The 19,173-nt window shown below is 38.2% G+C and overlaps 1 protein-coding gene across 2 annotated transcripts in view; it reads right to left on the reverse strand.

Annotated features, from left to right (window-relative positions):
* DHTKD1 (dehydrogenase E1 and transketolase domain containing 1) overlaps positions 1–19,173 on the reverse strand; it is a 68,510-nt gene that overhangs the window by 32,585 nt on the left and 16,752 nt on the right. Inside the window, exons 5-10 of one of the 2 annotated variants that reach the window (XM_066384815.1) lie at positions 17,687–17,956; positions 14,008–14,179; positions 3,873–4,071; positions 1,963–2,275; positions 975–1,059; positions 105–244 (exon numbers count right to left, since the gene is read on the reverse strand). In XM_066384815.1, coding sequence (XP_066240912.1) covers positions 105–244; positions 975–1,059; positions 1,963–2,275; positions 3,873–4,071; positions 14,008–14,179; positions 17,687–17,956 — 1,179 coding nt within the window. The remainder of the gene's footprint in view (positions 1–104; positions 245–974; positions 1,060–1,962; positions 2,276–3,872; positions 4,072–14,007; positions 14,180–17,686; positions 17,957–19,173) is intronic. The other variant, XM_066384816.1, reaches the window with a different exon arrangement.

Below are 19,173 nucleotides of genomic sequence, written 5' to 3' on the forward strand. Positions count from 1 at the left end.
ACATCCCTTTACTTCAAAAAGCATTAAAGCTCAAGCTGCTTTAAGAATCCTGTAACTATAATCATCAGCATCTGGATTACACAATGAATAAAGAAACATCCTACCTCTAGAAACCCCTTTTGATTAGGGTCCATATGGTTCAGAGGGATGTAGGTGTCATCAGTCTTCTGACAAACAACCATTGCATGCCTTTGACTAAACGTTCCACGGCCAACATCTTGGCCACTCAGACGGACATTAAAACCTTAAGCAAGCAAGAGGGGAAAAAAATCCAGATTCCTATAAATAACTTAGTAATAATAAGACATGGTGACCCTAAATTCTTATACAACAGCTCATCCTCAGAGTTTTCCTTAGCATAATAGGTTATTCTTATTAAAATATCCCAGTCTTATATTCGAAAGTATATAGTCAAGGTGAGATTGTATAAGAATGAAGAGTCATAATTTGCCCTACAATTTTTAAAGGAAAATATCTTTCTAATATACCCAACCCTGAGCCCCTTCCCCCCCCCCCCCATTTTTTAGTATATATGATAAAGGCATTTTTTCTTTTGCTATTGCTGTTTTGGGATTTTAAAAATGATTTTATTTATTCATTTTAGAGATGAGAGAGAGAAGGAGAAGAGGAGAGGAGCATCAACTCCTACATGTCCTTTGATCAGGCAAGTTCAGGGTTTCAAACCAGCGACCTCAGTGTTCCAGGTCGATGCTTTATCCACTGTGCCACCAGAGGTCAGGCCCTCCTTTTTTTCAGGTATAATTACTTTATTCCCTGATGAAGGTTGTCAACATGATACATACTAAGATTAAATAATATTGCCAAGTAAGAAAAGCTAACATATTTTAGAATCTCTCTAGTGAATGAAAACAATAGGGAATAGTTGTCCCTTAAAAATCTGCAGAGATCACGTGTAACAAACATCATATTAAAGCATCCCTTACCAGTTGTTCAGCTAAACAGAAACTTCTTACCTTGAGCAAGTAATGAGCCCAGGGCAAGAGCTTCTGCTGTAGCCCAGTCTAACTTGGTTCCATCCAACACCTTCTCCAGTCTAGACTGTAAAATTGAAGGGGAGGAAAAAAGAATCTTAAGAATCCATATCCTTTATCACAAGAGCTCAAAAGATGTAATGCAATAATGGGAAGTATCAAAAACATAATGTTAAAACAAAGTGCTGAAGAATACATGAAAGTCTGATAGCAGTCATATGACATTTTAAAACAGGTGAAATAGGTGCTGAGATTAGTTGTTAACCATGTGGATGAATAAGAGATTGGGGTTCATGGGAACTGTATTTATAATATTATTCACCTGGATGATGAGTACATAGTTTGTTTTAATAGTCTCTATACCTATAATTAAAGCCCCAAAATAAAGTTAGTTTTTCAAAAATAATGCAAAGGGCAGTTTCTTTATCCAAGCTTAAGAAAGATGGAAGCCTTTAACTCCTTTTTCTCCTGTTTTCAGCACTGGAAGTCCTGCTTTCCAGAAAATTCCTGAGTTGCATGCAAAACAGGACAGTGTGTTACATTTATATTTAACATGAGACAATATGTAAAACTTCAACATGATTAAGGGTCTGAATAGTTGTCTCAAGGGATGTGTTGATTTTTATTTATTTTATTTAAGCTATCCAAAAGAATAAAACTTTTCTGGTCAGAAAAATCCATACAAGCATTCCAGTATTGCTGTATTTTTAATAATGTGCAAGTTGTACATGTACATTTAATGTATTAAACATGGATGAATGTATGATGGGAAGAACAGAAGCTGACAAAATCTGAGTTAATTGACTCTCAGCACCAAAACACCAGTAAGATTGGTTCTTAGAATAGAATAAAACAATATAGAACAATAAATAATTTTAAAATGAATTAGCCAACCAAATGACCAGACCAACATCAACTCCTTTGCTGTCTCAAAAAACAAACTATAACCAGAGATTTCAGGGCTCCCCACCTGAACATGCATCTTCAGAAGGTGACTGTGCATCTGGAGTTCCTCAGGCACCTGCACAGACTTGCCACCAATAAACCTCAGGAGGTCTAGGGGCACACCTGTGTCCCAAGTGGTAATGCGAGCTTCTGGCTGAGCCAGACCCTGCCAGTGGGCCTGCAAGTGAGTGGCAGGGGGGCTATAGTCGGCCACTTTAGTTAAATGCTCATTTAATTTTGCATAATAGGAGGCTTTGATTTCTGACACTTCCTCCTGGGTCATGAGTCCATTGGCAATCAGGTGTTCTGCATATGTGTCTGGAATGCTCTTTCTGGCTCTGTCCAAGAAAAAGGGGGGAAATCAATCTGATTTGTAAAAATCAAAGAGAGACAGATATAGTCATTGTCAAAGGTATTATGGAGTGTCATCACTGTAAACAGGCATATAGGATATGCTTTGAAACTAGAAAGAGTGGGTGATTGTATGACATTGTGAATATATTAAATGCTACTGAATTTTAAATGGTCCACTTTATGTCATTTGCTTTCACTCCAATAAATTATTTTTCTCAAAGAGGCAGTGGCAACAACTTCATCTAGGCAAGCAAGAGAAAGCAAACTTATCTTTATGAACTTTTGTCTACATTCAGGAAGAAATAATTAGTAGTTTTTCTATGAGTCAGTAAACTCAGTTATTTATAGGACTGACCTATATAATCAACCCATTAGCTACCCTTTGTTTTAAAAAGTATTAAACCCAAAATTGCCAACATCTATTTCAAGTGTCTTTAAGAATTCTGTACCTATTCAGCGCCTGGTTTTTATAACAACACTAATAACAATGCCACTCTATATTTGCACAACACTTTAAACTATAAGGTCTGTTCAGATATATTATCATATTTATTTGGGGCCAAAGTGAGGTAGGTAGAATAGATTATTTTAAAAAGGGCTCTGGGGCACATCAAGTAATTCAGGAGCTAAGCTCAGAGCTAAATAGAGAACGCAGAATTGTTCTTCCAAGAGCGATTGCTACCTATGACCAGAAAAGCTCATAAAATGTCACTAAATATATTCCTCTGCTTGAATTTATGTCTATGAGGAAATAAAGTAGAGAAGAGGGATCTTTTACGTTCTAGTACCTAAAAAAGGAAATTTTGAAGTGACATTTCTCTCTGTCACATTAACCCTCCAACTCAGCACTATCCAACAGAAATATAATGCAAGCCAATGTGGAATTTAAAATTTCCTAGTGGTCACATTAGAAAAGGTGAAAAGAAACAGGTGAAATTAATTGTAATCACATTTATTTAAATCAATATATCCAAAATATTGTCACTTAATATCTAATCAATATAAAATTATTGAGAGAGTTAACATCTTTTTTCATATTAAGTCTTAGAAGTCTGGTGTGGAGATTACACTCACAGCACATCTCCATCAGGACTCACCACATTTCAAGCGTTCAGTAGCCACGTAAGTGGCTTCTGTATTGGACAGTGCAGTTTTGGACATTAAAATCCATCATATAACCTCTTGCCAAGGCAAGAGTAGGTTCCCATTTACGGTTTGCCAAAGTGGATCATGGAGGTTCTGTTTCTGAGCCCATCAATGCCATACTAAGTAACTTCAGGCAAGGCTATGCCTAAGTCCTCCTACCTAATCTGTCTTCTCACCTGCTAAGTGAGGTTGTTAAATTGCTTCCTTTGCCTACTCATTGAGGAAATATTTAGAGTTTGAAGAATATGTGGAGACTTCCTGACATCCATAGGGTGACCATCCCAGTCTGCCCAGGACCGTCCCGGTTTTAGCACTGAAAGTTTCATGTCCCAGATAAATCAGGAAAGTTGGTCATTCTAACTGAGTGTCTAATAAAAATCATAATGTGAGCACTATGGGGAAGAGGGCATATTACATGAAGATACATAATTGTACCTGATGATTTTATACATGACTGGGTTGGTGAAGAAGGGCTCATCCAGCTCATTGTGGCCCCACTGCCTGTAGCATAACAAATCAACAATCACATCCTTCCGGAATTGGCGCTGGTATTCAAAAGCCAGTCGTGTGGCACGAACCACTTCCTCTGGGCTGTCTCCATTGACGTGGATGACGGCACAACCTACAAGCTTCCCTGAGGCAGAGAAGACCGAGATGAAGTGGGCTAGTTCACCCAGACGACATTACCCAGCACCAAGTCCTATTTCCTGCATGGAGGGAGAAGCAGCCCACATCCTCAAAGATAGTTTGAGTTGGTTGTTAAGAACCCAAATTTTGGAGTCTGGTTGACAAGAATGAGTTCAAGTAAGAGCTCTGTGACCTACTGTACAACCTTGGTAAAGTTATGAATCTCAGTCTCCCTCTCTACAACACTGGGATAATAGCTCCTACCTCTTAGTGTTGTTAGTGTCGTAAAGACTAAATGAGTTCATGTATATAAAGTGATTCACAGTGCCTGGTACATAATAACTAATATTTATTTTGTTATAGTCTTTATTACTATTATCTTTCCTCCTAAAAGGATCATGAGAAGATGCATTCTAGAAAAAAAAAGGATTTTCTTGAAACAAAAGTTCTGAAGGTATCTATTAAATCCAGTTGATCTAGTGTGTCCCTTAATTCTGCTGTTTCTTTGTTAATTTTCTTTCTTGTGGATCTATCCAGTTATCTTAGTGGGGTATTGAAATCCCCCACTATTATAGTATTGCTGTTGATCTCGCCCTTTATGTCCATCAAAGTCTGCTTTATATATTTAGATGCTCCTATATTATGTGCATATATATTTATAATGGTTATATCTTCCTGTTGGGTTGCTCCCTTTATCATTATGTAGTGATCTTCTTTATCCCTTTGTTTTAAAGTCTATTTTGTCAGATATAAGTATTGCTACCCCAGCAATTTTTTCATTTTCATGAAATATTTTTTTTCCATCCTTTTACATTCAGTCTATGTGTATCTTTTGTTTTGAGATGGGTTTCTTGTAGACAGCATATGTACGGGTCCTGTTTTCTTATCCATTCAGCTACCCTATGTCTTGTGATTGGATCATTTACTCCATTTACATTTAAGGATATTATTGATATGTAGTTGTTTATTGCCATTTTTTTCTTTAAATCTACATTCTTCTTTTACTAGATTTTTCCCCCCCACTTTGTTCTGTCTACAGCAGGCCCCTTAACATTTCTTGCAGCTTTGGTTTGGTTGTGATGAATTCCTTGAGGGTTTTTTTTGTTTTGTTTTCTTTGTCCGGGGAGCGTTTTATTTCTCCTTCAATTTTAAACAATAGTCTTGCTGGATACAGAAGTCTTGGTTGTAGGTTCTTGTTCTGCATTACTTTGAATATTTCTTGCCTTTCCCTTCTGTGTTTCTGTTGAAGTCAGATATCATCCTTATGGGGGTTCCTTTGTAGGTGATTGGCTGTTTTTCTCTTACAGCTTTTAGTATTCTTTCTTTATCTCTTAGCTTTGGTATTTTGATTATGATATGTCTTAATGTGGGTCTCTATGGGTTCTTTTTTAATGGGGTTCTCTCTGCTTCTTGAACCTGTGTGACTTTCCTGCATCAATTTAGGGAAATTTTCGGCTATATTTCTTCAAACAGGTTCACTACTTCTTATTCTTTCTTTTCTCCTTCAGAAAACCCTATTATGCGGATATTGTTTCTTTTCACGTTGTCAGAGCTCTCTTAGAGTTTCCTCAGACTTTTTGATCCTCTTTTTCTTTTTGCTGTTCTGCTTCAATGCTTTTGCTTATCTTGTCCTCTAAGTCGCTGATTCGATCCCCTGCTTCATTCAGCTTGCTTTTAATTCCTTCTAGTGTAGTCTTCATTTCTGATATTGTGTTTGTCATTTCTGTCTGGTTCTTCTATGATTTCCATGTTCCTTTTGATGCTTACAATTTCTTTACCGAGGTGTTCATTAAGTCTATCCATTGTGGCCTTGAGATCCATAAGCATCCTAACAATCATTATTTTATACTCTGCATTCAGTAATTTGATTCTTTTCATTTCATCTGGGACTTTTTCTGAGGATTTGTCTTGTTGAAGCATATGACTTATGTTTCTCTGTCTTCCCATTGTTCTGTGTGTGGCTTGCAGGCTTGTTCCAGTTGTGGTCTCCTTACCTAGTAGAACTGCTTTGAAGTATTGATTTGTTTTCTTTTCAGTTTACTTATCTCAATGGTATGATTCTTTACTGATGTCAGCAGGGGGCTTATTTGAAACTGTATCCAGGAATGCAGTGGGAGTAACCTCTGAGAATCTGAAGACATTTCTGCCATCTGTTCTCCGGGTGTGGGGCGCTTTCTAAGCTTCAGTAGGGGTAGGTGTATCTCAGATCTCCCTGGAGACTTAAGTTACTGCCCCTCCACTCTGCTTCATGCTTTCAGCTGTGTCTTTTCTGCAGATTGGAGCTGGAGAGTTTTCTGGAGGTGGGTCACCTGAAACTACTTTAGGCTTGTGTTGTGTTGAGGAATCAACCCCTCTCCCAGCTATAGCCCCCTCAGCACTGAATGAGCCAGCTCCTCAGGTCATCCCAGGAATTGCTCTGCCCATCACTCTCTGTCTCACTCTCCCCACTTTCCTTGTGGAAGACAAGCCAGTCATCCGTGCCCCTAGGGCTCCTGGAAAGTGGCCGTGAGTGATATTTTCTGCTCTGCCCCTTTTCTTTTAATTATTTGTGTTTACATAGATTCTAAAGTCAACCAGAATGCATCCACCCCCCCCCATATTCCCTTCAACATCTCCCTTGCCTCCCTCCCTACAGAACCCTCAACCCTTCCCTTCAGGTTTATTCCAACCTATCATTCCCCATCCCTCTGTCCTCTTTTCCTCTGATCCCTTTGATCCCTCCTCTGTCTCAATTCCGTTCCACAGTTCTCATTGTTCCTTGGATTCCTGAAATGAGTGAGGTCATATGATATTTTTCTTTCTCTGCCTAGCTGATTTCACTTAATATAATAGTTTCCAGGCCCATCCATGTTGTTGCAAAAGGTAATATTTCCTTCTTTTTCATGGCCCCATAGTATTCCACTGTATATATGTACCACTGCTTTTTAATCCACTCATCCACTGACGGAAACTAGGGTTGTCTCCAGATCTTTGCTATTGTAAACAATGCTGCCACAAACATGAGGCTGCATTTCTTTTTTTCAGTCAGTGATATGGTGTTCTTGAGATATATTCCTATAAGTGGGATGGCTGGGTGAAAAGGCAGATCCATTTTTAATTTTTTGAGGAATCTCCATACTGTTTTCCACAGTGGCTGCACAAGTCTGTATTCCCACCAGCAGAGCAGGAGGATTCCCCTTACCGCACATCCTCGCCAGCACCTATCGTGTGTTGTTTTGTTAATGAGTGCCATTCTGACTGGTGTGAGGTGGTATCTCATTGTGGTTTTCATTTGCATTTATCTAATGATTAGTGATGTTGAACATTTTTTCATCTGTCTATTGGCCATCTGTATGTCCTTTTTGGAGAAGTGTCTATTCATTTCTTTTGCCCATTTTTTATTGGATTGTTTGTCTTCCTGGTATTGAGTTTTAAAAGTTCTTTATAAATTTTGGTTATTAACCCCTTATCAGACATATTGTCAACTATGTTCTCCCATTGTGTGGTTTGTCTTTTTATTCCGTTCAAATTGTCTTTAGGTATACAAAAGCTTTTTAGTTTGATATAGTCCCATTTGTTTATGCTGTCTTTTATTTCACTTGCCCGTGGAGATAAATCAGTAAATATATTGCTGCGATAGATGTCTGTGAGCTTACTGCCTATGTTTTCTTCTAAGATGCTTATGGTTTCATGGCTTACATTTAAGACTTTTATCCATTTTGAGTTTATTTTTGTGAATGGTGTAAGATGGTGGTCTAGTTTCATTTTTTTGCAGGTAGCTGTCCAATTTTCCCAACACCATTTGTTAAAGAGACTGTCATTACTCCATTATATGCTCTTACCTCCTTTGTCAAATATCAATTGTCCATAAAGCTATGGATTTATTTCTGGATTCTCTGTTCTATTCCATTGATCTATATGCCTGTTCTTATGCCAGTACCAAGCTGTTTTGAGTACAATGGCCCTGTAGTACAGTGTGTCCATAAAGTCATGGTGCACTTTTGACAGGTCACAGGAAAGCAACAAAAGACGGCAGAAATGTGAAATCTGCACAAAATAAAAGGAAAACACTCCCAGTTTCATACCTATTCAGTGCAGTTTGATGTGGGCTCATGCACAGATTTTTTTAGGGCTCCTTAGGTAGATATCCCGTATAGCCTCTACAGACTCATCACTGACTGATGGCCTACCAGAACAGGGTTTCTCCACCAAACTGCCAATTTCCTTCAACTGCTTATCCCACTGAGTAATGTTATTCCTATGTGGTGGCGTTTCGTTATAAACGTGCTGATATTCATGTTGCACTTTGGTCACGGATTCGAATTTAGCGAGCCACAGAACACACTGAACTTTTCTCTGTACTGTCCATATGTCAACTGGCATGGCTATGAGCTGCTCCGCTGTATACACAGTGTTACATCATCATCTGCGCATGCAAACAGGCCACATCATCCTACAGAAACTGGGAGGGTTTTCCTTTTATTTGGTGCAGATTTCACATTTCTGTCATCTTTTGCTGCTTTCCTGTGACTGGTCAAAAGTGCACCATGACTTTACGGACACATTGTATAACTTGATATCAGAAAGTGTGATACCTCCCACTTTATTCTTTTTCAAGATTGCTGATACTACTCATGTTATTTTTTGGTTCCATACAAATTTTTGGAATATGTTTTATATCGTATGTCATTGGTATTTTAATTGGTATTGCATTGAATTTATAAATTGCTTTGGGTAATATAGACATTTTAATGATGTTTATTCTTCCTAACCACGAACACGGTATATGCTTCCACTTGTTCGTATCTTCCTTGATTTCTTTTATTAATGTTTTATAATATTCTGAGTACAAGTCTTTAATCTCCGTGGTTAAATTTATTCCTAGGTACTTTATTTTTTTGGTTGTAATAGTGAAGGGGGTTGTTTCCTTAATTTCTTTTTCTGACAGTTCAGTGTTGGTGTATAAAAATGCCTCTGATTTCTGTGTATTAATTTTAAACCCTGCCACTTCACAGAATTCATTTATCAGGTCAAGTAGTTTTTTGACTGAGACTTTAGGGTTTTCTATATACAGTATCATATCATCTGCAAATAATGATAGTTTTACTTCTTCTTTTCCAGTTTGGATGGTTTTATTTCTTCCTCTTGTCTGATTGCTATAGCTAGGACTTCCAGTATTATGTTGAATAGGAGTGGTGAAAGGGGGCAACCCTGACTTGTTCCTGATCTTAAGGGGATTGCTTTTAATTTTTGCCCATTGATTAAGATGTTGGCAGTGGGTTTATCATAGATGGCCTTTATCATGTTGAGGTATGTTCCCTGTGTTCCCACTTTGCTGAGAGTTTTGATCATGAATGGGTACTGGATTTTATCAAATGCTTTTTCTGCATCTATTGAAATTATCATGCGGTTTTTCTTATTCCTTTTGTTTATGTGATGAATCACATTGATTGATTTACAAATATTGTACCATCCTTACTTCCCCAGAATGAACCCCACTTGATCATGATGTATGATTTTTTTCATATATTGCTGGATCCAGTTTGCTAATATTTTGTTAAGGATTTTAGCATCTAAGTTCATCAGGGATATTGGCCTATAATTTTCTTTCTTTGTGTTGGCTTTGCCTGGTTTTGGAATCAGAATTATGCTCACCTCATAAAAGGAGCCTGGAAGTCTTCCTTCCTCTTGAATTTTTTGAAATACCTTGAGAAGGATAGGAGTTAGTTCTTCTTTGAATATTTGGTAGAATTCCCCTGTGAAGCCATCCAGCACAGGACTTTTGTTTTCTGGGAGTTTTTTGATAACTGTTTTGATCTCATTGTTGTAATGAGTCAGTTTAGGTTTTCTGATTCTTCCAGATTGATTTTTGAAAGATTATATGTTTAAAGAATTTGTCCATTTCACCTAGATTGTCTAATTTTTTGGCATACAGTTCTTCATAGTATTTTCTTACAATATTTTGTATTTTTGTTGTGTCGGTTGTTATTTCTCCACTCTCATTTTGAATTTTATTTATATTTATTTGAGTTCTCTCTCTTTTTTCTTGGTCTAGATAAGGGTTTATTGGTCTTGTTTACCCTTTCAAAGAACCAGCTCTTGGTTTCATTGATCCTCTGTATTGTTTCTTTAGCCTCTATGTCATTTATTTCTGCTCTGATCTTTATTATTTCCTTCCTTCTACTACCTCTGGGCTTTACTTGCTGTTCATTTTCTAGTTCTTTTGGATGCAGGGTTAAGTTCTTTATTTGAGATGTTTCTAGCTTCTTAAAATATGCCTGTAGTGCTATGAACTTTCCTCTCAGGACTGCTTTTGCTGTGTCCCATAAATTTTCAGTTGTTGTATGCTCATTATCATTCGTTTCTAGGAATTTTTTTATTTCTTCTTTGATATCATTGTTAATCCATTTGTTATTTAACAACCTGCTATTTAGTTTCCATGTGTTTGAGAATTTTTGAGGTTTTCTGTTGTGGTTCATTTGTAGTTTCATGCTATTGTGATCAGAGAAAGTGCTTGATATAATTTCAATCTTCTTAAATTTGTTGAGACCACTTTTGTACCCTAACATGTGGTCTATCCTAAAGAATGTACCATAAGCACTTGAAAAGAATGTATATTCTGCTGCTTAGAGTGAAAGGTTCCGAAGATATCTATTACATTGAGTTGATCTAGTGTGTCCTTTAAGTCTGCTGTTTCTTTGTTAATTTTCTTTCTCGAGGATCTATCTAGTGCTGATAGTGGGGTATTGAAATCCCCTACTATTATAGTATTGCTGTTGATCTTGCCCTTTATGTCCATCAAAGTCTGCTTTATATATTTAGGTGCCACTATATTAGGTGCGTAGATATTTATAATGGTTATATCTTCCTGTTGGATTGCTCCCTTTATTATTATGTAGTGACCTTCTTTATGTCTTACTTTGTTTTGAAGTCCATTTTGTCTGATATAAGTATTGCTACACTAGCTTTTCTTTCATTTCCATTTGCATGAAATATTTTTTCCATCTTTTTAACTTCATTCTATATTCATCTTTTATTTTAAGGTATGTCTCTTGTAGACAGCATATGTATGGGTCCTGTTTTCTTATCCATGTAGCTATCCTATGTCTTTTGATCGGATCATTTAATCCATTTACATTGAAGTTTATTATTGATATGTAGTTGTTTATTGCCATTATATTCTTTAAAGCTGTATTCCTCTTTTGCTTTATTCTTTCCCCACTTTGATCTGTTTACAACAGGCCCCTTAACATTTCCTGTAGCATTGGTTTGGTTGTAATGTATTCCTTGAGTTTTTGGGTTATTTTTGCCTGGGAAGCTTTTTATTTCTCCTTCAATTTTAAATGATAGCCTTGCTGGATAAAGTATTCTTGGTTGTAGGTGCTTTTTCTGCATTACTTTGAATATTTTTTGCCATTACCTTCTGGCCTCAAGTGTTTCTGTTGAGAAGTCAGAAGTCATCCTTTTGGGGGTTCCTTTGTAGGTGATAGTCTTTTTTTCTCTAACAGCTTTTAATATTTTCTCTTTATAACTTAGCTTTGGTATTTTAATTATGATGTGTCTTGGTGTAGGTTACTTCGGGTTTCTCTTTAATGGAGTTCTCTGTGCTTCTTTAACTTGTGAGACCCTTCGCTGAATCAATTTAGGGAAGCTTTCAGCTATGATTTGATTGAATAAAGTTTTTATTCCTTGTTCTTTCTCTTCTTCAGGAATCCCTATGATGCAAATGTTATTTCTCTTCATTTTGTCACAGAGCTCTCTTAGAGTTTTCTCAAAGTTTTTGAGTCTCTTTTCTTCTTTCTGCTCTGCTTCCATGCCTTCGTTCATCTTGTCCTCCAATTTGCTGATTCGATCCTCAGCTTCCTTCATCCTGCTTTTAATTCCTTCCATTGTGGTCTTCATTTCTGATATTTTATTTGTCATCTCAGACTGATTCTTTTTTACTCTTTCAATATCCTTTTTTATACTTGCTATCTCTTTATCTAGGTGTTCATAATGACTATGCATTGTTATTCTAAGATCCTTAAGCGTCTTAATAATCATTATTTTAAACTCTGCATCCAGTAGTCTGGTTATTTCCATATCACTCAGTTCATTTTCTGAAGGTTTCTCTTGTGGTTTCATCTGGATTGCACTTCTCTGTCTTCTCATTATGTCTGTGTGTTTGGGTGTGTTGTTTGTAGAGCTGGTTGAGTCCAGGTTTGGTGTTGTCTGCCTCCAATTTTCAGTTGTGTTATTTCTAGGTCTTCTTGTGTTGGAATCAGCTGTTTTTTGTAATCCACTGTAAGATTCGCCTTTTCTAGTAGCCTCTTTGAAGTCTTGATTTGTTTGTTTTCTTCTCAGTTTTCTTAACTGGGTGGTAGTGTTGTTTACTGATCTCAGCAGGGGGCTTATTTGAAACTGTATCCAGGAATGTGGAGGGTGTAACCTGAGACTCTGAAGGCCTGATCTGCCAGTTACTCTCTCTGGAGGCAGGGTGCTTTCTCCACTTCAGTAGGGGAAGGTGTATCTCAGATCTCCATCGAGACTTGAGTTACTGCCCCTCCTCCCCACTTCTTGTTTTCAGCTGTGTTTTGTTGCGATGATTGGAGCTGGAGAGATATCTTGAGATGAGTCACCCAGAACCACTTTAGTCTTGTTTTGTGTGTAAGGATCAACCCCTCCCCCAGCTGTGTCCACCTTCAGCACTGAATGAGTCAGCTTCTGAGGTCATCCCATGCATTCCTCTGCCTGTCACCGTCTGTCTCTCTCTCCCCACTTTCCTTTTGGAAGACAAGCCAGCTCTTTCAACACACCTTATTGCCAGGTCCCCAGGCAAGTGGCTGTGAGTGATATTTTCTGCTCTTTTCCTTGGAATGAGAGCCCTTCTGGGCTCTCAGCCTCACCCCCTCCCCTTCATTCCTATAAGCAGGGGAGACCCACCACTCCTTGGCACTCCCTATCAGTCTCGGTGTGGCTTATTTTTTGCTCCATGGTTTTTAAGAGCTGTTCTGGTAGTCCAGAGTTGGTTTTTCATGCTGATTGTTCCTAAATTAATTTGTAATCCAGTTTGGTGGTGTGATCTAGGAGTCTGTGCGTCTGCCTACTCCACTGCCATCTGCAGGTCTCCTTCTGCTCTGTCCCTTTAAGGCACCCCCACCACTTCCCACACACAGAACTTTGCTCTTCTCCCCTCTCAATGCTTTCTGTGTGTCTCCTCCAGTCCCTGGATTTCTAGACTGGGTCTCCAGTTCTGAGACTGAGGGGCCCCGCCTCTCAGGATCTCTCTCCTTGTAATGAGAGCCCTTCTGGGCTCTCAGCCTTAGCCACCCCTTGCTCCTAGAAGAAGGGGAGCCCCCACCACAACCCTGCACTCCCTACCAGGATTTTTGTGAATTCTTCTTTGCTCTTTGTTTTCTGAGACCTGTTCTTTTATTCCAGAGTTGGTTTTTCATGCTGATTGTTCCTAAATTAATTTGTTGTCCCATTTGGTGGTATGAGCTGGGAGTCTGTGCATCTGCCTACTCCGCTGCCATCTTCTCCATGTCTGTCCATTTTTAAATTAGATTGTATGTTATTAAGTTGTGTTAGTTCTTGATATATTTTGGACATTAACTCCTTATCAAATTGAACATATCTTTTTTGACTAAGATTTGAATACACCAAGTTTCAACATCCTAAAAACTGTCACTTTAGTGTTGACTCATTGTGCTGATCTCTTGTTTCCACCAGATCATTCAACTGGATATGAAAGCAATTTGATAATGCACCCCCTAAGTTCCACTCTAGTCCTACTTCTTTGGATATAAAGATTACACTTGAAGTTTAAAAGGAATATTAACAACAATGAGGGTGACTACTGACTGTATCTGACCCCAAATTTAAAATGGAATAACCAGTGAGGCTCAGTGTTCCAAGCGAAACTGAAGTTTTTCTAGAAATTCCTTGTCTGACCCAGCAGCATCAACAATGTGGTGTTACATACCAATATCACTACAATATAAGGAAGACCTTCCTCTCTCTGCTGGAGTGGTGTAACCCAACTGGTTATTGACAATCAGATGGACACTTCCACCAATTCTGAAATGTGGGAGATTAGAGAGCGTAAATGTTTCAGGAACAATCCCTTGACCACAGAAAGAGGCATCACCGTGAACCTAAATTATGGGGGAGAAAGAAAAAGGAACATAAGCAATGGAGAAATTTAGGTTTTCAGACTGGAATAAATTGTTTTCAAATAATAACAGAAATAAAAACCACCACCCTCTCACTGTTCTGCTGCTCTACTAAAAATTGGCTGTTGTAGGATTTTCTAGAATGGTTATGCTGATCTAAAGAAGCTTTGAAAGATGCTAAATCAGTTCTTTTCTTCTTGCAACCATTACCAGTTGACCTACTCCTTCTACTCCATATCATCAGCTACATGCCTCACTTCCTATATACTCATCAATAGCCTAGTAAATACAGCAGCACCATAGAAGAAAGGACTATTGGAGGTACAAAGGAAATATCAGCTGTGGTAAAAACAGCCTGTGAGAAACAAGGAATAGTGCACAGCTTTGAACTCTCCCTCTTGCCTTTTCAATCACCCCTTACCCCCCAAAAAAACTTTGTGTAGCTCACATCAGCTAATTCCAGATGGTTGTGTTGGAGACCATTGTGAACATAAAGGAGAGTGATGTCACAGTCAAAACAGGAAGTGTGTGTATGTGGGGTGGGGGGATATATCATACATTAGAAGCAAGATAAATTGATGAGAAAAACAAAATGTTATTATGAGAAAATGTTTAAAATGTGCCACTTTCCCAGAACATTTGAAGTGTTCTAGACCATAATATCACAAAACCTGGTAGATGAAAGTTGGCAAAGAGGGGAAATTTTTGTTTTTAGAAAAGCTGAAAACTAATAATGAGGAAATTGTAGATCTTAGAAGAAAATATAAGCTCCACAGACTTTGTGCTAAAAAGAAAATTATCATAAACAGCCAAGATGCCGAACTAAAAAATAAAATGATCTGATATGCCCTAACTTAAGGCAATCTTTGTGGCTCTAATAATAACAATTAAAATACCTAAATATGAATTAAGAAAACTACTTAGAAATTCATTTTTAATGATATTGTTAATATCCTATAGTTATTTTTTATATAAGTAAACTATTTGGGGCAAGAAAGGAAGCATTCTTTTGTCTAAGTGAAATTTCCAGTCTACACCTTCCCACTGCTAGGGTCTACAGGGATAACTGATATTTTGGAATATTTATACCTAGTAATAACATACCCTTTTATCATATTCACACAGCACTATACATTATCTCTCTTAGTCCACTTAACAACCAGATTTGAGGGTGGTGGGACAGGTAAGAAAGTCATTATTGTCCCTTAAACAGATGAGAAAACCAAGGTTCAAAAAGAGTATATATTTCATATGGCTTGCATTAGATGCTAGACCTTCTGTAATTGTGATACCTCCATTTTTTTCTACTTATTTACCCACACCTCCAAGCCTTTCTCCTGAATTAAGGAACTTAACATGGACATGCTCTCATTGAATATTCAGAGTACCATGAGAAACATCATGTACTCTTATTTTGTCTACAAGATTCAGAGAACTCAAGTAGCAGAACCAAGAGCTCCAAACTACAAGGCAGCAAAGCCGGGATTTGAACTCAGTTCTTCTCATTTGCAGAGTCCTTGTCTTTTTACATTGTAAAGTCCAACCAGCAGCCACATGGTGGCCCACATGAAGTCAAGGGACTCCTTACCCTCAGGCCCCCTTAATGATGGCATTTTTTATGGGGTAAAGATGTAAAAGGAGGTCAGTAAAGAAAGAAAGATGTGTGCCTTTTTTTTCTCCTTTACAAAAATGTTACAGTACAGGCATTGATAAGAACATATTGTAATATAGGATTATAACCTGCATCATGTTATCTGGTCTTAGGATTCTTAGCACTCAAGTACACCTGTGGCATTTGCTAATTTTATTTTGCCTCTTTATTTATTTATTTATTTATTTATTTATTTATTTATTTATTTTTTTCTTTGTATTTCTCTGAAGCTGGAAACGGGGAGAGACAGTCAGACAGACTCCCACATGTGCCCGACCAGGATCCACCCGGCACGCCCACCAGGGGCGACGCTCTGCCCACCAGGGGGCGTTGCTCCGTCGCAACCAGAGCCACTCCAGCGCAAGGAGCCATCCCCAGCGCCCGGGCCATCTTTGCTCCAATGGAGCCTCGGCTGCAGGAGGGGAAGAGAGAGACAGAAAGGAAGGAGAAGGGGAGGGGTGGAGAAGCAGATGGGCGCTTCTTCTGTGTGCCCCGGCCGGGAATCAAACCCGGGACTTCTGCACGCCAGGCCGATGCTCTACCACTGAGCCAACCGGCCAGGGCCTATTTTGCCTCTTAAATAAAGGAACCAATCCCCTGTGCTCCATAAAGCACAAACAAACGCTGAATAAAGTGGAAGCTGCTCAGCCAAACATGACTGGGGTGGGGTGAGTGTGGGGGTGGACACACACATATCACAAGTGAAAATCCACTCTCACCAGGTCCAGAACTAAGATAAACAGAAGACAGGCAGAAAAAGTAGCACTGGGAATCTCACTCACCACCATTTTATAGGTTACAAATTTAGAGTTTCCACAAGAAATTAAAATTATGTATTTGAGCAAGGCAAGACATACACACACAGAGCAGGGCAAAATATTTTGGGAACATGGCAGATGAAGTTTCTCATCACGCTAAAGAAAAGGTCATTTTCACCTCTTCAGAAATCAATCATACGATCTGCTAATGTAGTGAGTAAATGGAAATGACTAAAATATTTTCAAATATCATGAGTTAAGTCACGAGAAAGACAAAGAGATTATCTGGCTAATGATTTGAAGACTTCTATTTAGAAATACCATATCATAATCAAATCTAGCCTGCCTTTCTCCAAGTATTTTATATAATTTTCTGGCCCATGAAAAATTAACATGAATAACATAATATGGTTATTTGTACACAGAGCCAAATATTCTTATTGCCTTATAAATTTATACATTTGTGATGGATTTGAAGACTCAATTACTAACACCCAGGATTAATTATCCCTCGGTAGTTAAAGGTTTGTACTAAAGAAACACTTGTAGGAAAAAATTGTGACTCAGAATCCAAACCTCTAAAAGATACCTTTTGGGTTATGAAAAACTGGGGGGAGGCAGGGGAAGCAGGAGTCACACTAATTTGCATTCTTCACCCTAATACCAAAGACCTTCGTTTAAAAACAAGCAAGCAAAAGGACAGAAAGAAAGAAATCCAGACTCTTGCAGCCTTGTTAGCTATATGGGTCCCATGTGGTTTCCTGGAAGCCCACACTTTAAGAGACGTAATGACATGCATCCCCTCGCAGTAGCAGGTATGCCAGTCGGTCAATAGCCCCTTAGTTAATTCATAACTTAAGAAAGAAAAAGCAGAGTGAAAACCACAGTCTGCAGTCAGTTGCCTTGATACCAGACCTCATAGCTGTTACTGACTTTTAAAGCAACCCCAGAATATTTTTTCCCAAGTTTATCTGTTTCATCTGGAATGTCTGCCATCTCCTTTCAGATCAACCAACTTGGACATTCTTTCTCTCTCTGGTCTTCCCAGCCTCTGGTCTCACTTTCTAAAGCTACAAGTACCTGCAAGCAAATTACTTTGTCCCCAGGCTGAGCTGAAGTATCTGTAGAGTAGTCCCCATCCTGTCTAGATTGCTGCCTTCCCCGAGTTTTCCCGACAGCCACGGGGTTTACAGCTTCCAGGTGCGAGGGGTTAGGCAGCATTGTCACATGCAGGGGATGGTGTGCACCGAAGTCCAGGTCAACCGAGGAGGTCAGGTGAGACAGGACATCTCCAGTGGCTGAGACGTTTTCTGGAAATTCACTTAAGCCTCGCATTTTGCGAAACATCAGCTATTGTGGATATACATGCAAGAAAAAATGTTTTTGTGTTTGTTTTCTTTTTATCATAATGGAGACTAGGGAAGAAGTGGCTAGTTTAAATAATACAATACAAAAAACTTTATGTACATGCTTTTATAATTATTATTACCATAAATTATTTAAAAATAGGCATAAACTTCTAACTGCTTGAATACACAGAAGCATTTGGAGATCTTCACAATCAAATGAAGTACCAATACTTTATAAAGAATCTAACATGACATAGATAGTAGGTGACCTCTACCTGGAATAAGCAAAAATAATTTTTCTTAAATAGATCTCTTAGAATACATTTTCAAATAAATTTTTGAGTTAATTTTATTAAAGGTCGAGAGAAAAATAATAGAACTTAACCCCATTTAGAAGGGAACGACATATACTCTTAGTTCAAGTTACATCTAAAAACTATAAAAAAATTGCCTGACCAGGCGGTGGCACAATGGATAGAGCGTCAGACTGGGATGTCAGAGGACCCAGGTTCAAGACCCCAAGGTCGCCAGCTTGAGCGCAGGCTCATCTGCTTTGAGCAAAAGCTCACCAGCTTGGACCCAAGGTCGCTGGCTCGAGCAAGGGGTTACTCGGTCTGCTGAAGGCCCGCGGTCAAGGCATATATGAGAAAGCAATCAATGAACAACTAAGGTGTTGCAACGAAAAACTGATGATTGATGCTTCTCATCTCTTTCCGTTCCTGTCTGTCCCTATCTATCCCTTTCTCTGACTCTCTCTCTGTCCCTGTAAAAACAAAAAACAAAAAAAACACTATAAAATTTTTTTTATAAAAATTTTTTTAAATTAAAAATAAATAAAAAACTATACAAGTCCTAGCCCTGGCTGGGTAGATCAATTGGTTAGAGCTTCGCCCCAAAATGCCAAGGTTGCAGGTTCCACACCTGGTCAGAGCACATTCAAAAGTCAACCAATGAATGCATCAATAACTGGAACAAGTAGATGTTTTTCTTTCTCTCTCTCTAAAATAAAAAAACTATATATAAGTCCAATATTTACAGGATATTCTCTCACTTCATTTTTATCTTCTATGAGACAGATGTTATTACCCATTTTAAAAGTAAACAAGCAAGAGAAATGAACTAAATTATTAAAGTTCCTTGAATAATAAGTAACAATGTTGCGTGTCAAACTAAAGTATTTACCAAAAACAGCATGTTATCTTCAATTAGCCAATTTAT

This window comes from Saccopteryx leptura, chromosome 5 (assembly GCF_036850995.1).
Source record: "Saccopteryx leptura isolate mSacLep1 chromosome 5, mSacLep1_pri_phased_curated, whole genome shotgun sequence".
In the NCBI taxonomy this organism is placed as follows: domain Eukaryota; kingdom Metazoa; phylum Chordata; class Mammalia; order Chiroptera; family Emballonuridae; genus Saccopteryx; species Saccopteryx leptura.